General features: G+C 43.8%; 1 protein-coding gene across 1 annotated transcript in view; it reads right to left on the reverse strand.

Annotated features, from left to right (window-relative positions):
* The window catches only part of LOC119226183 (LIM/homeobox protein LMX-1.2-like), a 28,545-nt gene that overhangs the window by 11,191 nt on the left and 1,009 nt on the right, over positions 1 to 16,345 (reverse strand). Inside the window, exon 2 of the mRNA XM_037483794.2 lies at positions 15,826 to 16,012. Within this exon, the coding sequence (XP_037339691.1) occupies positions 15,826 to 16,012 (187 nt within the window). The remainder of the gene's footprint in view (positions 1 to 15,825; positions 16,013 to 16,345) is intronic.

Genomic DNA, 16,345 nt, shown 5'->3' on the forward strand with positions numbered 1-16,345 from the left:
GCAGAGCTGATTTGTAAAGAGAAGGGAGAGAGAAGCGGGAGAGAAGGGGGAGCTGAAGTTGCTATTGCCTTCTTTTGGCAACAAGGCACAACAAAATGTGATGCCAAGTCCCACACAGAGAGAGTCAAAGAGAGGGAAGGAGGGTGTCCATAGCCAAGAGGTCCTTAGGAGAGCCTCTGGTCCAACGAGTGACAGTGAAACAAAAGAAAAATGCTAATTTGTTGACGTCGACGTATGTAAAATCCCAACAGCGGGCAGTTGTGAATCAGGTGATCTATAGATTTAAACTCATCAAATACCAACACTTGGTTGGTGCCCTTGGGCTTCTGATCATAATGTTTGCTGGTGACTCCAATATAAACGCATCGTGTGTGAAAACAAGCAAACGCTGACTAATTTACATGAATGATAAACATGATGTTGTTATTATTCAAACCAAAATCTATTCCTAAACCTATCCAAGTACTTTAGTGGCAGACGTAAACCTTGATTGGAATTTTATTTTGAAAAGCCCTTGCGCGACAGACAGGTCCAAACGTGACAGGGTTATAGTCTGAAGCTCGGGGCCACTGGCGGCACTTGGCGAGATGGGAGCGAGAATGTTTTGTTAAATGGCTCACCCACCTCCGCGGTTCCATCTGACCCGATCAGGGTGGATATCTGCACCTGACTGTCATTCAGAGAGCAGGACGAACCAACCAGCAGGACACAGAGAGACAGGGACACAGAAAAAGACAGTGGTCTCCGAGAGTATTTCCCGACGACAACAGGTCGATGACAGTGAGCCGAGCCAAGACACAATGCTGTAACCTACTGAGAGCCAGTGTGCGCGTGGGTCTGTGCTGATTGGAAGCCAGCACATACTGTCTAGACATCGCGCCACAGAGCGACAAAAAGGGCCCTAAAAGCAAACCACAAAAAAAAGAGTAGAGGAAAGAAGAAGAAGGAAAGGGGGGGGGGAGCTGCAGTAATTCTGTTCATCTATATAAGGGAGATTGCTAACCTCTCTCGTTTTTCTATCCTTTTGGGGTCCACCACATGCCATATCACACAATTTGTTTTACAGGCACAGTTACTGTAATCAATAGAAAGCTTCCTGCTGAAATTCCTGGTGAAGTTTTCTATATATAAACATTGGCTAGCTCTGCCTCTCAGTAGTGTGAATTCAATCAAAGACGTGCACGTGAGGACAACATTGTACGACTGCTCGTTGGCCCCTGGGTTGCCAACTCCAAATGTGATTAGTGCCACTTTCCTTTCCATTCACTTTAAGCTAAAGGCAACCCCCTTCCCTCGGATTCTGAAGGCCTAAGGGCAGATTTCTTGTACCCCGGCAACACATGATGAGTGAAGTATGATTGGATAAAAGCTCTCAAAGGCCGGCCCTCCCGATCTCAACCCGAAGGCTGGATGCAACGCAACAAGGAGGAAAGCTAGGAAATGAAAGAAAAGGGAATGATTATATACATATTTTTTGTAATGTAAATGTAGCAATATATATTTATTATATAGATGTTTAGGCCAGCAGAGACGGCCTATGGATCGAGTATTTGATGCCCTCAGAATGAGACCAGGCAGAAAACTCACACAAAGATTTGGGCCGATATGTAAATGTAAATATAGTTTACACAAGTGTTGTCATGGCAATTTGGTGTGTTTAATTTAGGGCCAACAGGCTTTCTGGCCCCTGTGCATCCCTCCCACAAGCATTGCTTTGGGTCATGATGGAGTCATATTTCCAGGCTGATCACGGCTGCTGCTCATTATTGCTTCTTGAAGTGATGACAGCCTCAGGCTCAGTGGCTGGTGGGGGCGCTGCTCCAGCTGGCTGTCACAATTCATTTGTTTCCCGACACGTTGCTGTCCGTCACTACACAATGCCTTCAACAGCCCTGCCTCCAGGCTGCTAACCCCTCCTCCCCCGTGGCCCCCCTCTCACCTGAGCTCCACACCGCTGCTGCGCTCACATGAACACAGCTTTGACTGTGCCACCTCCACCTGCAGCCTGCATGAACTCACCAATATATATATATATATATATACCTGTAATGCCAATGAAGGCATCTGTGCTACCAGGACATAACATTGTTAAAGTGTATTGTGTTTTGAACATGAGTCCCATCTTCCAAGAATGCGCCATTCCTCTGATTCTTTGACCAGTCAAAGAAACTTAGAACAAAACCAAACCATGAGACTGCTTTGTGAAATAAACATGAAAACTTCTAAAGGTCTTCAAAAAGGCCCATCACCCTCACTGATGAAGACCATGATTAGCAGCTAAAAGCTCCAGAAAAAGTGAAGCTACTTAATCATTTACTAGAACGAATACACCTAATATACATAACACATACAGATGGAGAAATTCATTTAAATTAAATTAAATAGAGAAAGCTTCATAAAAAAGATCTCAACAATGATGATTGTCAGATTTCACATTGAAATGGATTATTTATAAATAATACATAATCTAATAAATACATTATATGTGACTCTAAAATGTGACTCTTAAAATAGAGTAATTCAATTTAGAAAAATGTATTGAACTAAATTTTAAGTGATGTCAACCAAAAATGCATAATATCCGTATTCTTGTCATCTTGTAGAAGATAACTTTGTGTGGTTATTAAACCATTTGTTTCACTCTATTCCTCTCTGTTCACAGCATTGTTGGGCAGTGAATTGTGAATTGTTGGCGCTCTGATCATATTGGGCTCACTTTCTTTTTTTAGGTTTGCTCTAAACGAGTCTTAGTGGCCCTTATATCACATTTTAATGATTGCCATGTTCTCTGAACACATGAGACATTCTGGTTTTAAACTGCCTGTGGGAGGAGTTAACGTTCAAGGCTCGGTCCATCCTTGGTTGGGCTCCACACTGTACTTTTTGGGGAAATACCTTCTCCAACTGTTGGTCTCTCCCGTGAGTTACAACACTTATTGGAACACTCATATTTGATTGGCTAAAGCACCACATGGTGCAGTTTACTAAGTATGGAATTAGTCCATGTGTTTCCTGGACCACTGAACAAACGCTTGAGGGCCAGGAAACTGTTCCCATTCAAACAGAAGCACTCCAATCAAAATGAGATAATACTCAACTATTGGTTAAAGGTCAGGGGTCGGCCTAGTAGGGACCCCCGGTAGACAGTTACAGTGTTGGAATAGAACTATTTGTTTGACTGTCATCGTCCTTTTGTGTGCGAGAGGACAACAGACACCCTCAGAGGACGGGTGTCCCAGCTGCAGACGGAGAGGTGGTTACAAGCCTGTGTCCCATTGAACCAGCACACCCACACTGATTCATCATGTTTAAGATCAGCGCTACATTCTAAAGACAAAAGGAAGGTGTGAACCAAACTGAGTTTCTTCAAATTAAACACCAAGTGATGATTAAGAAAACATGGTGGTTTGTTGTTAACATTAGCCTTGGTGATGTGTGTCCAACGTGTGTATGGCCTAGTTGGCTTGAAAGTAGCAGAGTGTTTGTCTTCTGCGAATTTTGACCCACAGCTTCAGATTTGCCTCTTAGTGTTCATCATGTCTTAGTTTAAAAAAAATGACTTCACGCATATTATTCAATGTGCATTAAAGGTGAGACATAATTTCCATTCTACGTGTCAATCAACTTGGACCTGCTACTTATACACATCCTGGAGGCACAGGGACTTAACACCACTTATACCCTCATAAAAAGACACAAGAGTGGAGGAGGGTTGTGAATGGAGGAAGACTTTATTTCCCAGGGGATACCCCATCTCCAGCGCCAACATTTATTTAAAAAAGAATGCATCACTGGCAGTGCAGGTTGTCTCTGAGTCCCCCCCCCCCCCCCCCACCCCACAGCCTCCACAGTCCACTCCCAAGGCAACACAGAATTGATACACAACCGACTGATACATGGCTCAGTCTGACAGAGAGGGCCAAGGAGGGATGAGATGTGCCGCTGGTGCTGCTGATGTGTCTTTGTTCGAGACAAAGAATAACCAGGACTGTGTGGGGACCCCAGTCCTCAGATTAATGCTAGGAATCTGTCCAGGAAGAACCGTTGTTTTCCCTCTAATTTGACACGTCTCACAAAAAAGTGAACGCAAATTTTGGATCAATTTAAGAGATGGAGAATGCAGGGGGGAAAGAAATGTAAATTCAAGTTTGATTCAAAGCTAATAAGAGAGGACGCTGGGGAGGTGGAGGCAGCTACATCCCCAACAGCGGGCAAAACCACCGTGTGTTGCAGACCGAATGAGCTTAAAATGCTTGAAATTAACCATTTTCTCTCTCCATAGGTGCAGACCTGCTCTGACAAACGTTGCTGCTGGTATTTGAACTTACCAGATCAGATGACCTCTGTGAACACTTTGACACTAACTGCATAAGTGGATAATGGTTTCTGAATTTCAAAGGGCTCAATGATCCAGTGCAGTAGGCTCGGCGGTGAAGCTGGGGAACTAGGTGGAAGATAAAAGGAAACCAAAGTCTTTAGCAGTGTTCTGGGTCACGTGTGTTTAGCCTGCCACTGCTGCTGAGGTTACCGACCGTGTTGCCCCGCAGGTAAAGGCGTGAACACACACGCATACATATATGAGATTGCCACAAAAAAGTGGACAAATGTGCTGCCTCACCATTTCCACCCTATGAGATGAGATCATTATTCTGTGGCCCGGTAATAAATGAGGAAAGGGTGGGGGTGTACGTGTTGGGTGGAACAACACCAGGACGGGTCCTTTTTGGGCTGTTTGTTTAACAGCAGCTCCTTGTGAAGGGGAGGAGAGCCCACATTCAGATTAGAAAATCCTGTGTTCTCACACACTGCTATGATTCATCAATAACGTGAGCATAATTCAGGAGGATGTCTGCTGAGGGGAGAGGACAGAAGTGATGTCTACCCTCATGTATTTATTTGTAACTATTTATTTGCATTAACACAATAAGGTCTAATTTTTAGACAAGGGAAAGAAAATCCATGAAAAGCAATAAGCATGAATGCTTTTGCTGTGTGTGGATGAGTGTCACAATAATGGAATGAGAAAAATATTCTCTGGGTAACATATTCTCGTATGTAAATTACATTTAGAAATGTTGCAAATATAGCAGAATATTGATGCATGTTTTCATCTCTTGCTCCGTGTTAAACAACTAGTTTCTTTGTGCAGATACACAAATGGGTACAATCACTGGTGAGCTCTGTACTCTAGATTGTCAAAAGTGATGCAGCACTGAAGAAAAAAACTCCTAGTTTACATAGTATATTTGCATGGTTTGGAATTGTCTCCTTAAAGCTGCACTTGGCAACTTTGGATTTTGGTGGGACCAAATGGCAGCAAGTGAGAAATGCTGCACAGGAACTGTCAGTTAACTGTAGACAGCGACACCATGTTTTCCAAAACAAAAGACATCGGACATCAAGTGAGATAAAAAGTAACCGTATAATTTAAAGCCAGAAAAAACAACCTAGGTCTTGAAATGTCTGCTGTTGGGGGCATCAGAAAGGAGCTCCTGCATCACTCCATCATTAATCAATCCTATACCCATCCCACAATGGGACAGTTACAACTCTCTCCTTTGACAAAATGAAATGATTCAATGTCTACACTGTTAAACGTTTCCCACAATAGTTGCATTAGTTGTCTCATATCCTTTCATATCTCTGAGCCAGTGGCCTCGTTGGTCAGTGGGTTGCTCACACTGGTGTCACAGCACGGCCCTCAGAGGGAGAAACAGGCGGCAGGAAAGAGAGCGACCGTAATATATGCAGCCGTGAAAGAGACCGACGTGATTACAGACGTCTGTTTGTGCTCATGATTAAAAAGAGGGACGCGGTTTATGCAAATGATCCGCAGCGGCGTAATTAGGCGAGGAATATCAATGAAGTGATTACTGTTACACTGGTGGTGGAGATGCTCTGTGACAACACACATGTCTTCCTGCTGCTCCTCCGGGGGGAACCACAGGCACAACACAAGAGATCGCACAGAGAGCAGAGAAGCATTAAGACCCAGTCAAGGAGTGTGTGGTGTGTGTTTGTGTGTGTGTGTGTGTGTGTGTGTGTGTGTGTGTGTGTGTGTGTGTGTGTGTGTGTGTGTGTGTGTGTGTGTGTGTGTGTGTGTGTGTGTGTGTGTGTGTGTGTGTGAGTGTGTGTGTGTGTGTGTGTGCGTGCGTGTGTGTGTGTGTGAATGTCTCCTTCGAGAGCAGGGAGCTAATAATGTGGACAGCTTGGAGCAGGCAGGTTTTGGATGAGCCCTTGGGGTCTTGAGTCGTCTCAGCCTTGTAAATGCCAGCCAGATTCCCGGGAGAAGCCAGCAGCGCTGATATAACGATTAAACAGGGGGGAGAGGGAATGCAGAGGGTGGAGGGAGTGGGGGGGACACAACCACAGACTGGCAAACAGGATTGCGCCAGAGCATCGGCCATACCAACCATAATGTCCTTATTACAGATAGAAGGGAGCAGACGGACAATGAGTCAGGTGGGAAACCCTCCTGGGGGAGTCCAATGGATTTGGAAGACAAAAACTCACTAAGTGGACGACGGGTTCATTTACAGCCTGGACACATCCATCACAGTTCAGGGGTCAAGCTCCCTTAACTTTCGGTGTCATTCCTCTGCCATGAGGGATTATTAACAATATGTCAGGTATTTTGGTATAAACAACACATTGTGTGTGTAGACAGTGTTGTCCAGCAACACGTGTCAATCTCTGCACGCTTCTGTCTTCTACGTGTTAGTTAGAGAAGACATCAGCTCAGTTAGGTCTCGGCATCACTTGGCTAAAATAGCCATGCACATGTGACCAAAGACCTACGACCAAAGACGTGTGACCAAAGACCTATAATGTGACTGAAAGTTCTTGTTTCACACAGGGAACGAGCAGCAGCCTCTGGACTGAACGGATCCCCCCATCCCCAAAGGACCCCCCCTCCGTCCGGCCATTGATGTGCAGAGTGCCCAGAGGAGAGGAAGTGGGCCGTAAGTGCCAGAACAGACTTTCAAGCAAAGACTCTAAAGCAATGAACCAATCAAACTGATATATGTTGATGTATTATTTTATATGAACTATTGTTGTGAGGAACAACAAGGATTTGATTCCTATTTTCCTTCCAACTTGTCACTGGTAATGAAAATAATGATTTACACACACTGCGCAGACCCCCCGGGACCCTCTATGAATCCGAGTGTTATGGCCCACAAAATAGCCGGTGCACCCTCCAACCCCAACCCCTCACTCTTTGATCATCAGGCCCATTAAGGATCTACTGCATGGACGCTTTCATGTCCGGTACACATTTAGACACTCAGACATGGATGAGGTGCAGAGGTGAAGTCAGGGTGGAGAAGTGAATGTTCACAGATAAAAACTAAAAATGGTAAAAATGTGGCATGCCTGCTAGAAAGTGAAAAGCAGCCGGCCACTATATATTGGCTATTGACGTTCGGTCAGGCTTAACTGAGCTGGGGGAGTTGACACAATCATCGAAATGTTCCCTTATTATACTAATTTTACAATTTAACTTAGCGTTAGTAAACTAAGAAAGGTTCATCAGTCAAAAAGAAAAGTATTCAGATTCTCTTTTGAAACAATACTATGGACTTTAAAATATGGATAATATAATATTAAGCCATGACATTTCAAAGAAACATCTCTCTCCACAAACAATGCCCCATCTACTCAGTTAAATCCACAAACCTTCCATTCATTGATTTTATACTGAAATATTCCCCTTCAAATATTTCTTTTCATAATGGGACAAGTGGCAATCTCCTGTTTTGGTAAGTGAACCAATGCAGAAATATTTCCCCCTCGCATTTTCTCAAACCTCCACCAGGGGTCGACTCCTCGGGGGGTATAAAGTTCAGAGAAAATATCGCTACTTCTCTCTTGGCTCATTCCCTCTGAAAAAAATTGCAAACATGAGGTTCTAGTTTCAAGTCTTCTTCAATAAACAGCCTGATATGAAGCTTAGGCAAAATATTCAGCCAGGAAGACTGGACAGGCGTTGCCATTCCCGGGAGGTTTCCTCTCTCCATGGGGGCACACAGCCAGCTGATTAGGGGCGGGGTCAGGTAGCACCAGCCAACCAGATGTGGGTGATGTTACCGTAAACCAATTGCATCAGTGCTGGCAAAGGTTAAAAGACTGTTCTCTCTCTCTCTGCTGTCAGTTGTCACACCAAAGGCGACCCGCCACCACCCCCCTGACACCTCCAACTTACAGCAGTAACTGGCACATCAGGAAATTGGAGCAACTTATTCTCTACCACCACCACCAGTGCCTGGACTCCCGAAGGGGGGGGATATGGCTCGGCTCAGCATCCCGGCCCCTGGTCTATCCTACGGCAGGATGGAGTCCAAGCCCCAAACACATTGCAATATCAATATTAATGCATGTTATAATAAAGCAGTGTTCAAACTTCAACAAGTCTTCCCGGATTGAAATATATTTAGTAAGTAAGGTCCATTTAAAGTCAAAAAGACCATAAAGCAGGGTATGCCTTAGACTGCAGCAACTTTGATTGACAGGTCGCTGACGCTATACAGTGTCTCTATTTTATTCGACTCTACTCGACATTCCAGGTACGGTGACTTGTGTTCACTGGCAGCAAAAAAAACAAAATAGCAATGACTGTAATCCATGATGGCGACAACCAAATAGCAGAATTAATACTTCTCGGCCAACAAATCTATTGGTGTCTCCACGATGACTACGTCTACTTCTTATATGCAGTTGATGTATCTGTAGTTATGCTAATTTGTGACAGCTGTAACACTTTCAGTAAAAACTTTGACTTAAAAGCGTTCACACATCAGCCGATTAACTACCAGTCATCTCTCCTTTTAGCTAACTTTGTCATATTCATACACAAATGTTCACTATTTTCCCCTGACGTGTATTATCCCGTTACCAGTTATTCCTGAATCGTAACAGACATCCCTTTTCAATGCACAGCCTGTGCTACAGTGAGCTATTGTTGAGCTCCCTCTGGTAAACAGGTACGCAGTGTGTACTGTCTGCCCAGGGTGTTTACTTTGGACGTTAGGGACATGGGGAGTGGATTTGTTTAGGCTGCCTTAAAGAGAGTAAATGAGATTGACGTCTTGGTTCTGAAACATTCCCATACTTGTTGTCATGTACTAGCGTGTAAGTGTTAAAAAAATCAAGAAAGAAAATGACGCTACCGCAGAACGCTGGTGTCCTGATGACACTCAATCAGCTGATAACATTCGAAACGGGCAAATATTTCAGCATTGCAAATATTGCATAGTTAAAGTTAGGGAATTTAAACTTGGATAAATTGTGGTTACAACTAATAAAGATGCTACTCGTAAGTTAGTGGTCATCAAGTGGTCATGCCCGTCCGCCACCAGCTCACCCTCCCTCGTTGCCTCCCATCATCGTCATGTCATCCCTTCATCATCATGTGACTAGTAAAACATGAATTCTGGAGGACTATTGGACATGCATGCTTGTGGAAAGCTTCCACTACTGGCCGAGATGCTCTGGAGAGATCAACACTACAGTTAACATACAAGCCCCATGTAGCTATGCATCACGAACCACGAGCCGTCTCACTGTAAATCCTGGAGAAACTAGAGAACAGAAAAAAGACGAGGAAGTCATTGACACCTCGTTTTACTTAGCACTGTACGTGCACCGGGGATAGGTTCAAACGGCCAGCTCTGGTATTAAGCCTTGATGGATGGGGGGGCATAAATGTACAGATGCAAATTCATCATCATCCTCTCAGAGCGCCTGCATTCAGCTGGGACTGCCAGAGGCCCCTCGATGATTTGTGGCTCCCTCAACTTTTAGAGTCCGTCCCAGTGTGGTAGAGGAATGCCAAGCTGTTCTGAGGCCAGCGGGAAGAAACACAGATCAATTCCTAATTGACTAACACCGGACTTTGTGTGATAGAACATCAGGAAGCTAACTGTGTAGGGGACGTTGTTACCAAAGGTATCTGAAATGGGCATTTTGTCACAAGGCTCCGTCATAGGGACAAGAGGCTGAAGACCGATATTTCCAATTGTTTTCATTTTTTTAATTAATTGGATAGTTGTTTGGGTTTCAAATATATTTAGTCTGTTCTCATATTTAATCATAATTATTTCCTGTTGTGTCCTCTTTGTTACCTTTTCCCTTTAACCCTCAATTGCATGGGCTTCAACGGTCAGCATAGGAGGTATACTTGGAGACGCAGTGAGGCTCCAATCACTTTGTTATGTTATTAAGTTTGGATTTCATCGCAGAAATACATTTGAGCTAAAGCAAGGTTCATGAGCAGGACGTGTCCCAAAGCGGCGGGTCTAAGAAGCAGTTAGCCAATCACTGAGTGAGTGACTTAGTGAGTGACATTATAATTTCAGCCTCCTAAAATACATTGAGATTTGGGCTTGCCCTTTGCCGCCCAACACTGCAATCTCATCAGGATGAGTCTCAGACGCGCTGTTTAACAACACAACAAGAGCGACCTCCGGCAGTGTCCTTCCAAGAAGACCCAACCCAAACTTTGCCGGAGAAACTAGAAACTAGAGGTAAGACATCTGGACCCAGATCAGCCTGACCTCACAATCAGACAATGGACCTTTTTTGGGGATATTTACTGAAACTGATTGACTGGCCCTACCAGAAGAACATCCACCAGCCGCCACTGTGAGCATGTGTATACTATACATGCTGCATTGTTTTTGCAGTATATATACCGTATTTTTGCGACTATAAGGCGCACTGGATTATAAGACGCACTTTCAATGAATCGCCTATTTTAGAACTATTATCCTATATAACGTTATTAAGCGTTCTGACAACTCTTTACTCCCATGGTAACGTTGTTCATACGTTAATGTGGATATTAACAATATCTGTGAACCTCCAACTTTCATTCTTGATTAATGAAAACATTCTTGGCAAATGCTTTCGTGCATCTTGGGCAGCGCTGGAACAGACGGTGGCGCCTCGGACCGTCAGCTCGATCCCGAGATCCAACTACGAGTTTTTTAACTACAGCAGCATTAATATACGCTGTTGGAGCTGGAATTACCGCGGCTGCTGGCACCAGACTTTCCCTCCAATGGATCCTCGTTAACCAGTATGGATCAACCAATTGATCCATAAATATGGCGCTCCGGATTATAAGGCGCACTGTCGTTTTTTGAGGAAAGAAAAGGATTTTAAGTGCGCCTTATAGTCGCGAAATTACGGTACTTTATAAACATGTATATGGTTGTTAAGATTAGTATATATATATATGAGCAACTCTCAGTATATCAAACAACAGTTGTATGATCTGTATATCACTTTCCTCACTTCTTCCTCATTCCAATAGGCCTTAGTCTGATTTTGAGTTCTCCTGTGACAGTGGCAGTATGCTCACTCTGCTGGAAGCTCCCTCCTCTTCTTCCTGAGAGCCACGACCACAGACGGTGCCAAACGGAGGCAACTCATGTTTCCTGTGTTTGAAGTCAAAGTGCGGTCACAGGACCGGTGGCATAAATCATTGGAGTGAGATGATGTTGGAGACTGTGGGAGAAGCAGCAACCTGCGGCTGCCAGGGCAGGAGTCCGGAGAGGCGATGAAACCCAATCTGCAAAGCTTTCACGAGGGCTTGTTTTCTCAGCACCGCGCTGGGCCGCTGATCAGCTGTGGTATCCAAACAGAACAGCGCTTTAAGGAGCTCCCGCTGGTTCCTGTGTTGCTGCTATGGGTTGGCTTTGAACCCACCCCCCTCTTCTTTTCTTTGCCCCCTGCTCTCGGGAGAGGGGGGCATGTAGACTCCTGGACTGGGTCCAGGATTTACTCATGGACCCTCACCTTAGGGGGTCTCTCCTTTGGCCATCACACTGCGTCGTCGGGTTTCTAATGAAATAAACCTGCTCCATTTTGCAATGAAATAAGAAATAAGGGAGGGCAGGGAGCAAAATAAATGTACAAAAGCCCAGGAGCCACGAGAGGCTATTTTGATCCAGACAGGAAGTGCAGGTATACAAGGTGATGTCTAGATTTAGGTCACCTACAAGTTGCACAAACTCCCTCTGCGACCTATTCCAACCTTAACCATTTAACGTCAATGCCTAACCTAAATCTCCTAGGTAACCTTCTACAAACATGACCAGCATTTAGCTGTTAACGCCAGGCATTTTAGAAAATACGACTGAAAGACACCCGCAAAACCTTTTCAGTCCCCCAGACTGGATTATTGCGACGCACTTTTACATAAGATTAACAGCAAAAGACAGCAAAACTCTGTATTCAGAGGGGGCTTACTGTGATTGATATGTCGCTGGCGTCTCTACGTCACTCCTCCACATTCCAAACATGCTAACTTCTCTTCACTAAACACGGCGACGGCCATAATCCAAGATGGCGGTGACCAAACCAATGGTTGGCGCCTTGGTTACCAAGTCTACTTCTCAAAAACAATCTAGTCCTGGCCAGTCCTGGCTACCTTTTCCCTGGTCACTTAATGAATGGATTAAAGGATTTATTAAGCCTCGAGCCTTCGAAAGGCCACATGAGACATAGGAAGGAACGACAAGTCTCAAAACGTTTTTGGATCAGGTAACCAATAAAAACACAACAGTCTTAATCCATAGTGTGGAAGACAGAAAAGGTTTTAATGGTGTGAAAGACAAAATACAAGTAGAAACCTGAAAATGAGTCCCATGTTCCCTTAAAATAGAGAACTAAGAACTCAGTGAGCCAGGTTTTATTGAGAAGTTCAATGGGACTCTTGGGGATGTAAAATATATCAGATTTGGAAACGACCTTTGGATTAATGTCCGTATGCTCTAGTAAATGAGTGAATGTAAAGTGTTGGTGAGTCTACTGATCATACGTGTGTGGGTTTGTCTCTTTCCCGATTGTGAAAACACGACCATAACCCTGCTAGCTGCAGAGCAGCAGAGTTAACCTCCTCTAAGGCTGAGTCTGTGAGGACTACAGAGCCGTGATTAAACCCTCAGTCACTACTTTTATTGCCGTTACATCAATATTTTTCTTCCCTGAATGGCAGAGGAAGATGAGGCAAGCAATTTAAGCCACAGTATAAAACAGCGAGGCGGTAGCCCCAGAGAAATCCTCCCATCGCTAACTCTGACCCGGATCCCGAGCTGTACTTGATTAAAAAACAACATTTAATAAGACGCTGCCCGGGTAGTCAACAAAGACTGTGGCGCTCACCGAAATGCACATGGAGAGTAACGCTGTGTTTTGGTCCCGTTTTTTAGCATCAAATTGACAAATAATAAGTGATTTCCAGAGGTCACTCCCTAAGACTGGGTCGCAAAAGATTTCATTTGTCTTTGGGGAACCACTTTCTTCCATAGTGTTCTTTAATGTATATCCAGAACCCCGCACAAGGGGGCCTGAATGTTGGGGCGTAACAGTGTGAGAGGCCAGCATATTTGGTTTGTTAGACTGATGCCTGATGCCTTTAATCTGTTTCATTTACATAGCGTATGTGTGTATGAATTCAATAACAGGAATCAAAGGATGTTGTGATTTATCAAACCTAAACCTCTTCTGAATGGCTGGCTTAACCTTGCAAGATAATAAAAAACGATAATTTACTCACAAATAGGCTTGTCTCCTGATTTATAGATGATGGTTTGTCTTTTTTTATGGTTATAAATAGGAAACCAAATATCACTACACGTCTCCTCCGCACCTTCACATTCACTGATTGGAGTATTTCATCTATGGAGTGGTATCATTTTAGAAAATAACAATTATGTGACAGCGATGCATTTTAAGTGAGCACTTTGAAGATATTAAATATTCCTACACAATATTTCTCTCATTCACTATTGTGTTCACGTGACTTTAATAAATTGGTTTAAAAATATTTTTATTACTAATTAATAATTTCTCATTTTCATATACGGAGTATATTAACTCCACAAAGTGAATGCTTTTTTATGCTTGATATTTGTTTAGCATTTGGTGATCAAAGTTAAAGACATCTAATAAAAGCATTATTTTATATGAAGATTATTGATAATATGAGTATTTTTATCTGATTAAATTATTCAAATGTGGCTTAAAGGCTGGTTGGGTTTCTCCTTCATAATTACCTTAATTTATTGCATTGCACTTCCATCAAATGTAAAATATATAAGACACCACGGCACTTTTAATTAAAAAAAAGAAGGGACAATTAAACACACAAACATTTGAAAGACGTCGACTGTTTTTATTTTACTGAAACTAATCAGATGGCCATAATTCATTCTTAATTAGTTTTCCTGGTGCATCTGGTTTTAACATTTTTGCAAGATATGAAGGTAAATTTAGATTTTATTATGGTTTTGGTGGAATTCTGTTTATTATTATGGTAATATCTAAATTATAAAATAATAGATAAATATATAACGTACACAAGCTTATATTTTTTGGCATTTGTTTGATGAATTTCATTCGATTTTATTTTGATTACATTGAGGTATAGCATAGCATTTGAACATAATATTTGATAATAATTCTTGTATCTTTGCATTTTTCCTTTTTAAATAAGGCTTTTTTAACTGTTAGTCTGCATTTCTTTGTTTATTGCACCTTGTATATTTGCAGAATGAAGCCATTCTGAATGTTCAGTTGTATTTTTCTCATAGATTTGCATTACATCTCTTTTTAGGACTTGTTTTTAAGCCTTGAGCAGGTTCCAGGGCTTTATATTAAACCCGGCACATTATTATCTAAATATTCCTCATCTTCATCATAGGTGACAATTGTTGAGATGATGTTACACATAAGGTAAAGAGGTTAAAGGTCAACCTGTATGAGGAAACGTCTGGGCCGTGCGATGCCGTGTGGGAGATGTGTGTTGCCCATTGTGGTTAGCGGACCCCCAGCATGCAGCGGTGGTGCATGGCAGCGAGCGTTTGGGGGACAAAGGGCTCTTGAGAGAAGCAGACAGGCTCACAGAGACACCCGGCCGAGCGGCGATGTGACAGTCAGACGGCCCGCTGACAGCGCGCTGCACTGGCTGTCTGGGGGAAAGAAAAACCTCAAGAAGCGAGACCACCCAGCTGCACCCCCACTCCAACCACATCCAACGGGCCGTCGCCACTCTCATGTTGCTCATAACCTTATCCCTCCTCTTCTGGGCCGTGTTCACTATATTCTCAAATAAAAGGACTGACAGCAAACTGTAACTCGGACGCTATGAGTTTAGGCCTAGGCCGATACTGTGTAAACACAACACCTGCAAACACACACACACACACACACGCAGCAGATGCCCACAACCTCATCCTGCTTGCGTGCACAACATTATTAGATATTCCATAATTACATTATATTTCAAAAGCCCCCATTGATTCCTGTAACCAGGCCTCCGTTTTCAGTTTTCACAAAGTTGTCCAGGAGAGATGCAATAAGTGTGTGCTTCCTTTTATTTGCGTAACTACATGATTATTTGATTTGCCCAGCAATCTTGTAATTTCACAAATAAAAATAGATTTGCTTCGTTATAAATGGCATTCAAATAAAGATGTTACAATGGAATAGTTAGTCTGTAGATACACAAATGATGGCGTTTGTTTTCCTGGAGTCATTAAACTCATCCATAAAGAGCTCAGCAGCCCGACAATCTTTAATTTAACTAATATTTTATATTTTAACAGGCGGTCGTCGGGAGACCAACGTCTTAAATGCTCCCCACGTGTATGCAGATACGCACGTTGCTCCGCGTGGGCCCGACGAGCCATGAGCACGCGCCTCAAACACCGAGCTACACAATAAATACACGACAAGCTTCCCCGAACGACCCCAAACACACATTCATTCCCGGGGGCCCGGAGGCCCCGTGGGGGGGGGGGGGTGGCCGCTTCTTACTGCTGGTAGTCGCTCCTGCAGTAGAGCCTCGTGTCTCTGACGTAGCAGGTGGTGGTGAGCGGCCGCTGGCACGCGGCGCACTGCAAGCACTCCTCGTGCCAGGACGCGTCGTTGACCCGCAGCAGGAAGCGGTCCGAGATGACCCGCGTGCAGCCCTCGCACACGGCCCGCTGCAGAGAGTCCCCGCCTGGCGGGCAGGAAAGGGGAGACAAATGAAGCGCCGCGGCGTCCATCGGAGTAAAACAATGTATTCACATGTATTGAATGAGTTTCTTTTCTTCTGTTCGCTCGTTTAATGGCACCGTTTTGGCCTTAAGAAGAAGTCAATATAAAGGGACAATAATGTGACTCAGAGCCAGTCCGCTCTGTGTGTTCCCGCTCTCCATTTGAACGTGGAGATCAAAGATTCTATCATCATCATCTACTATCATCTAACGTTACCCTCTATATTAGATCAATAACCACTCCATCGGCTGCACTGTTAAGGCCAGCCGAGGCCTCCTCCGGTACTATGAACACA

Source organism: Pungitius pungitius, chromosome 18 (assembly GCF_949316345.1).
Source record: "Pungitius pungitius chromosome 18, fPunPun2.1, whole genome shotgun sequence".
Lineage (NCBI taxonomy): Eukaryota > Metazoa > Chordata > Actinopteri > Perciformes > Gasterosteidae > Pungitius > Pungitius pungitius.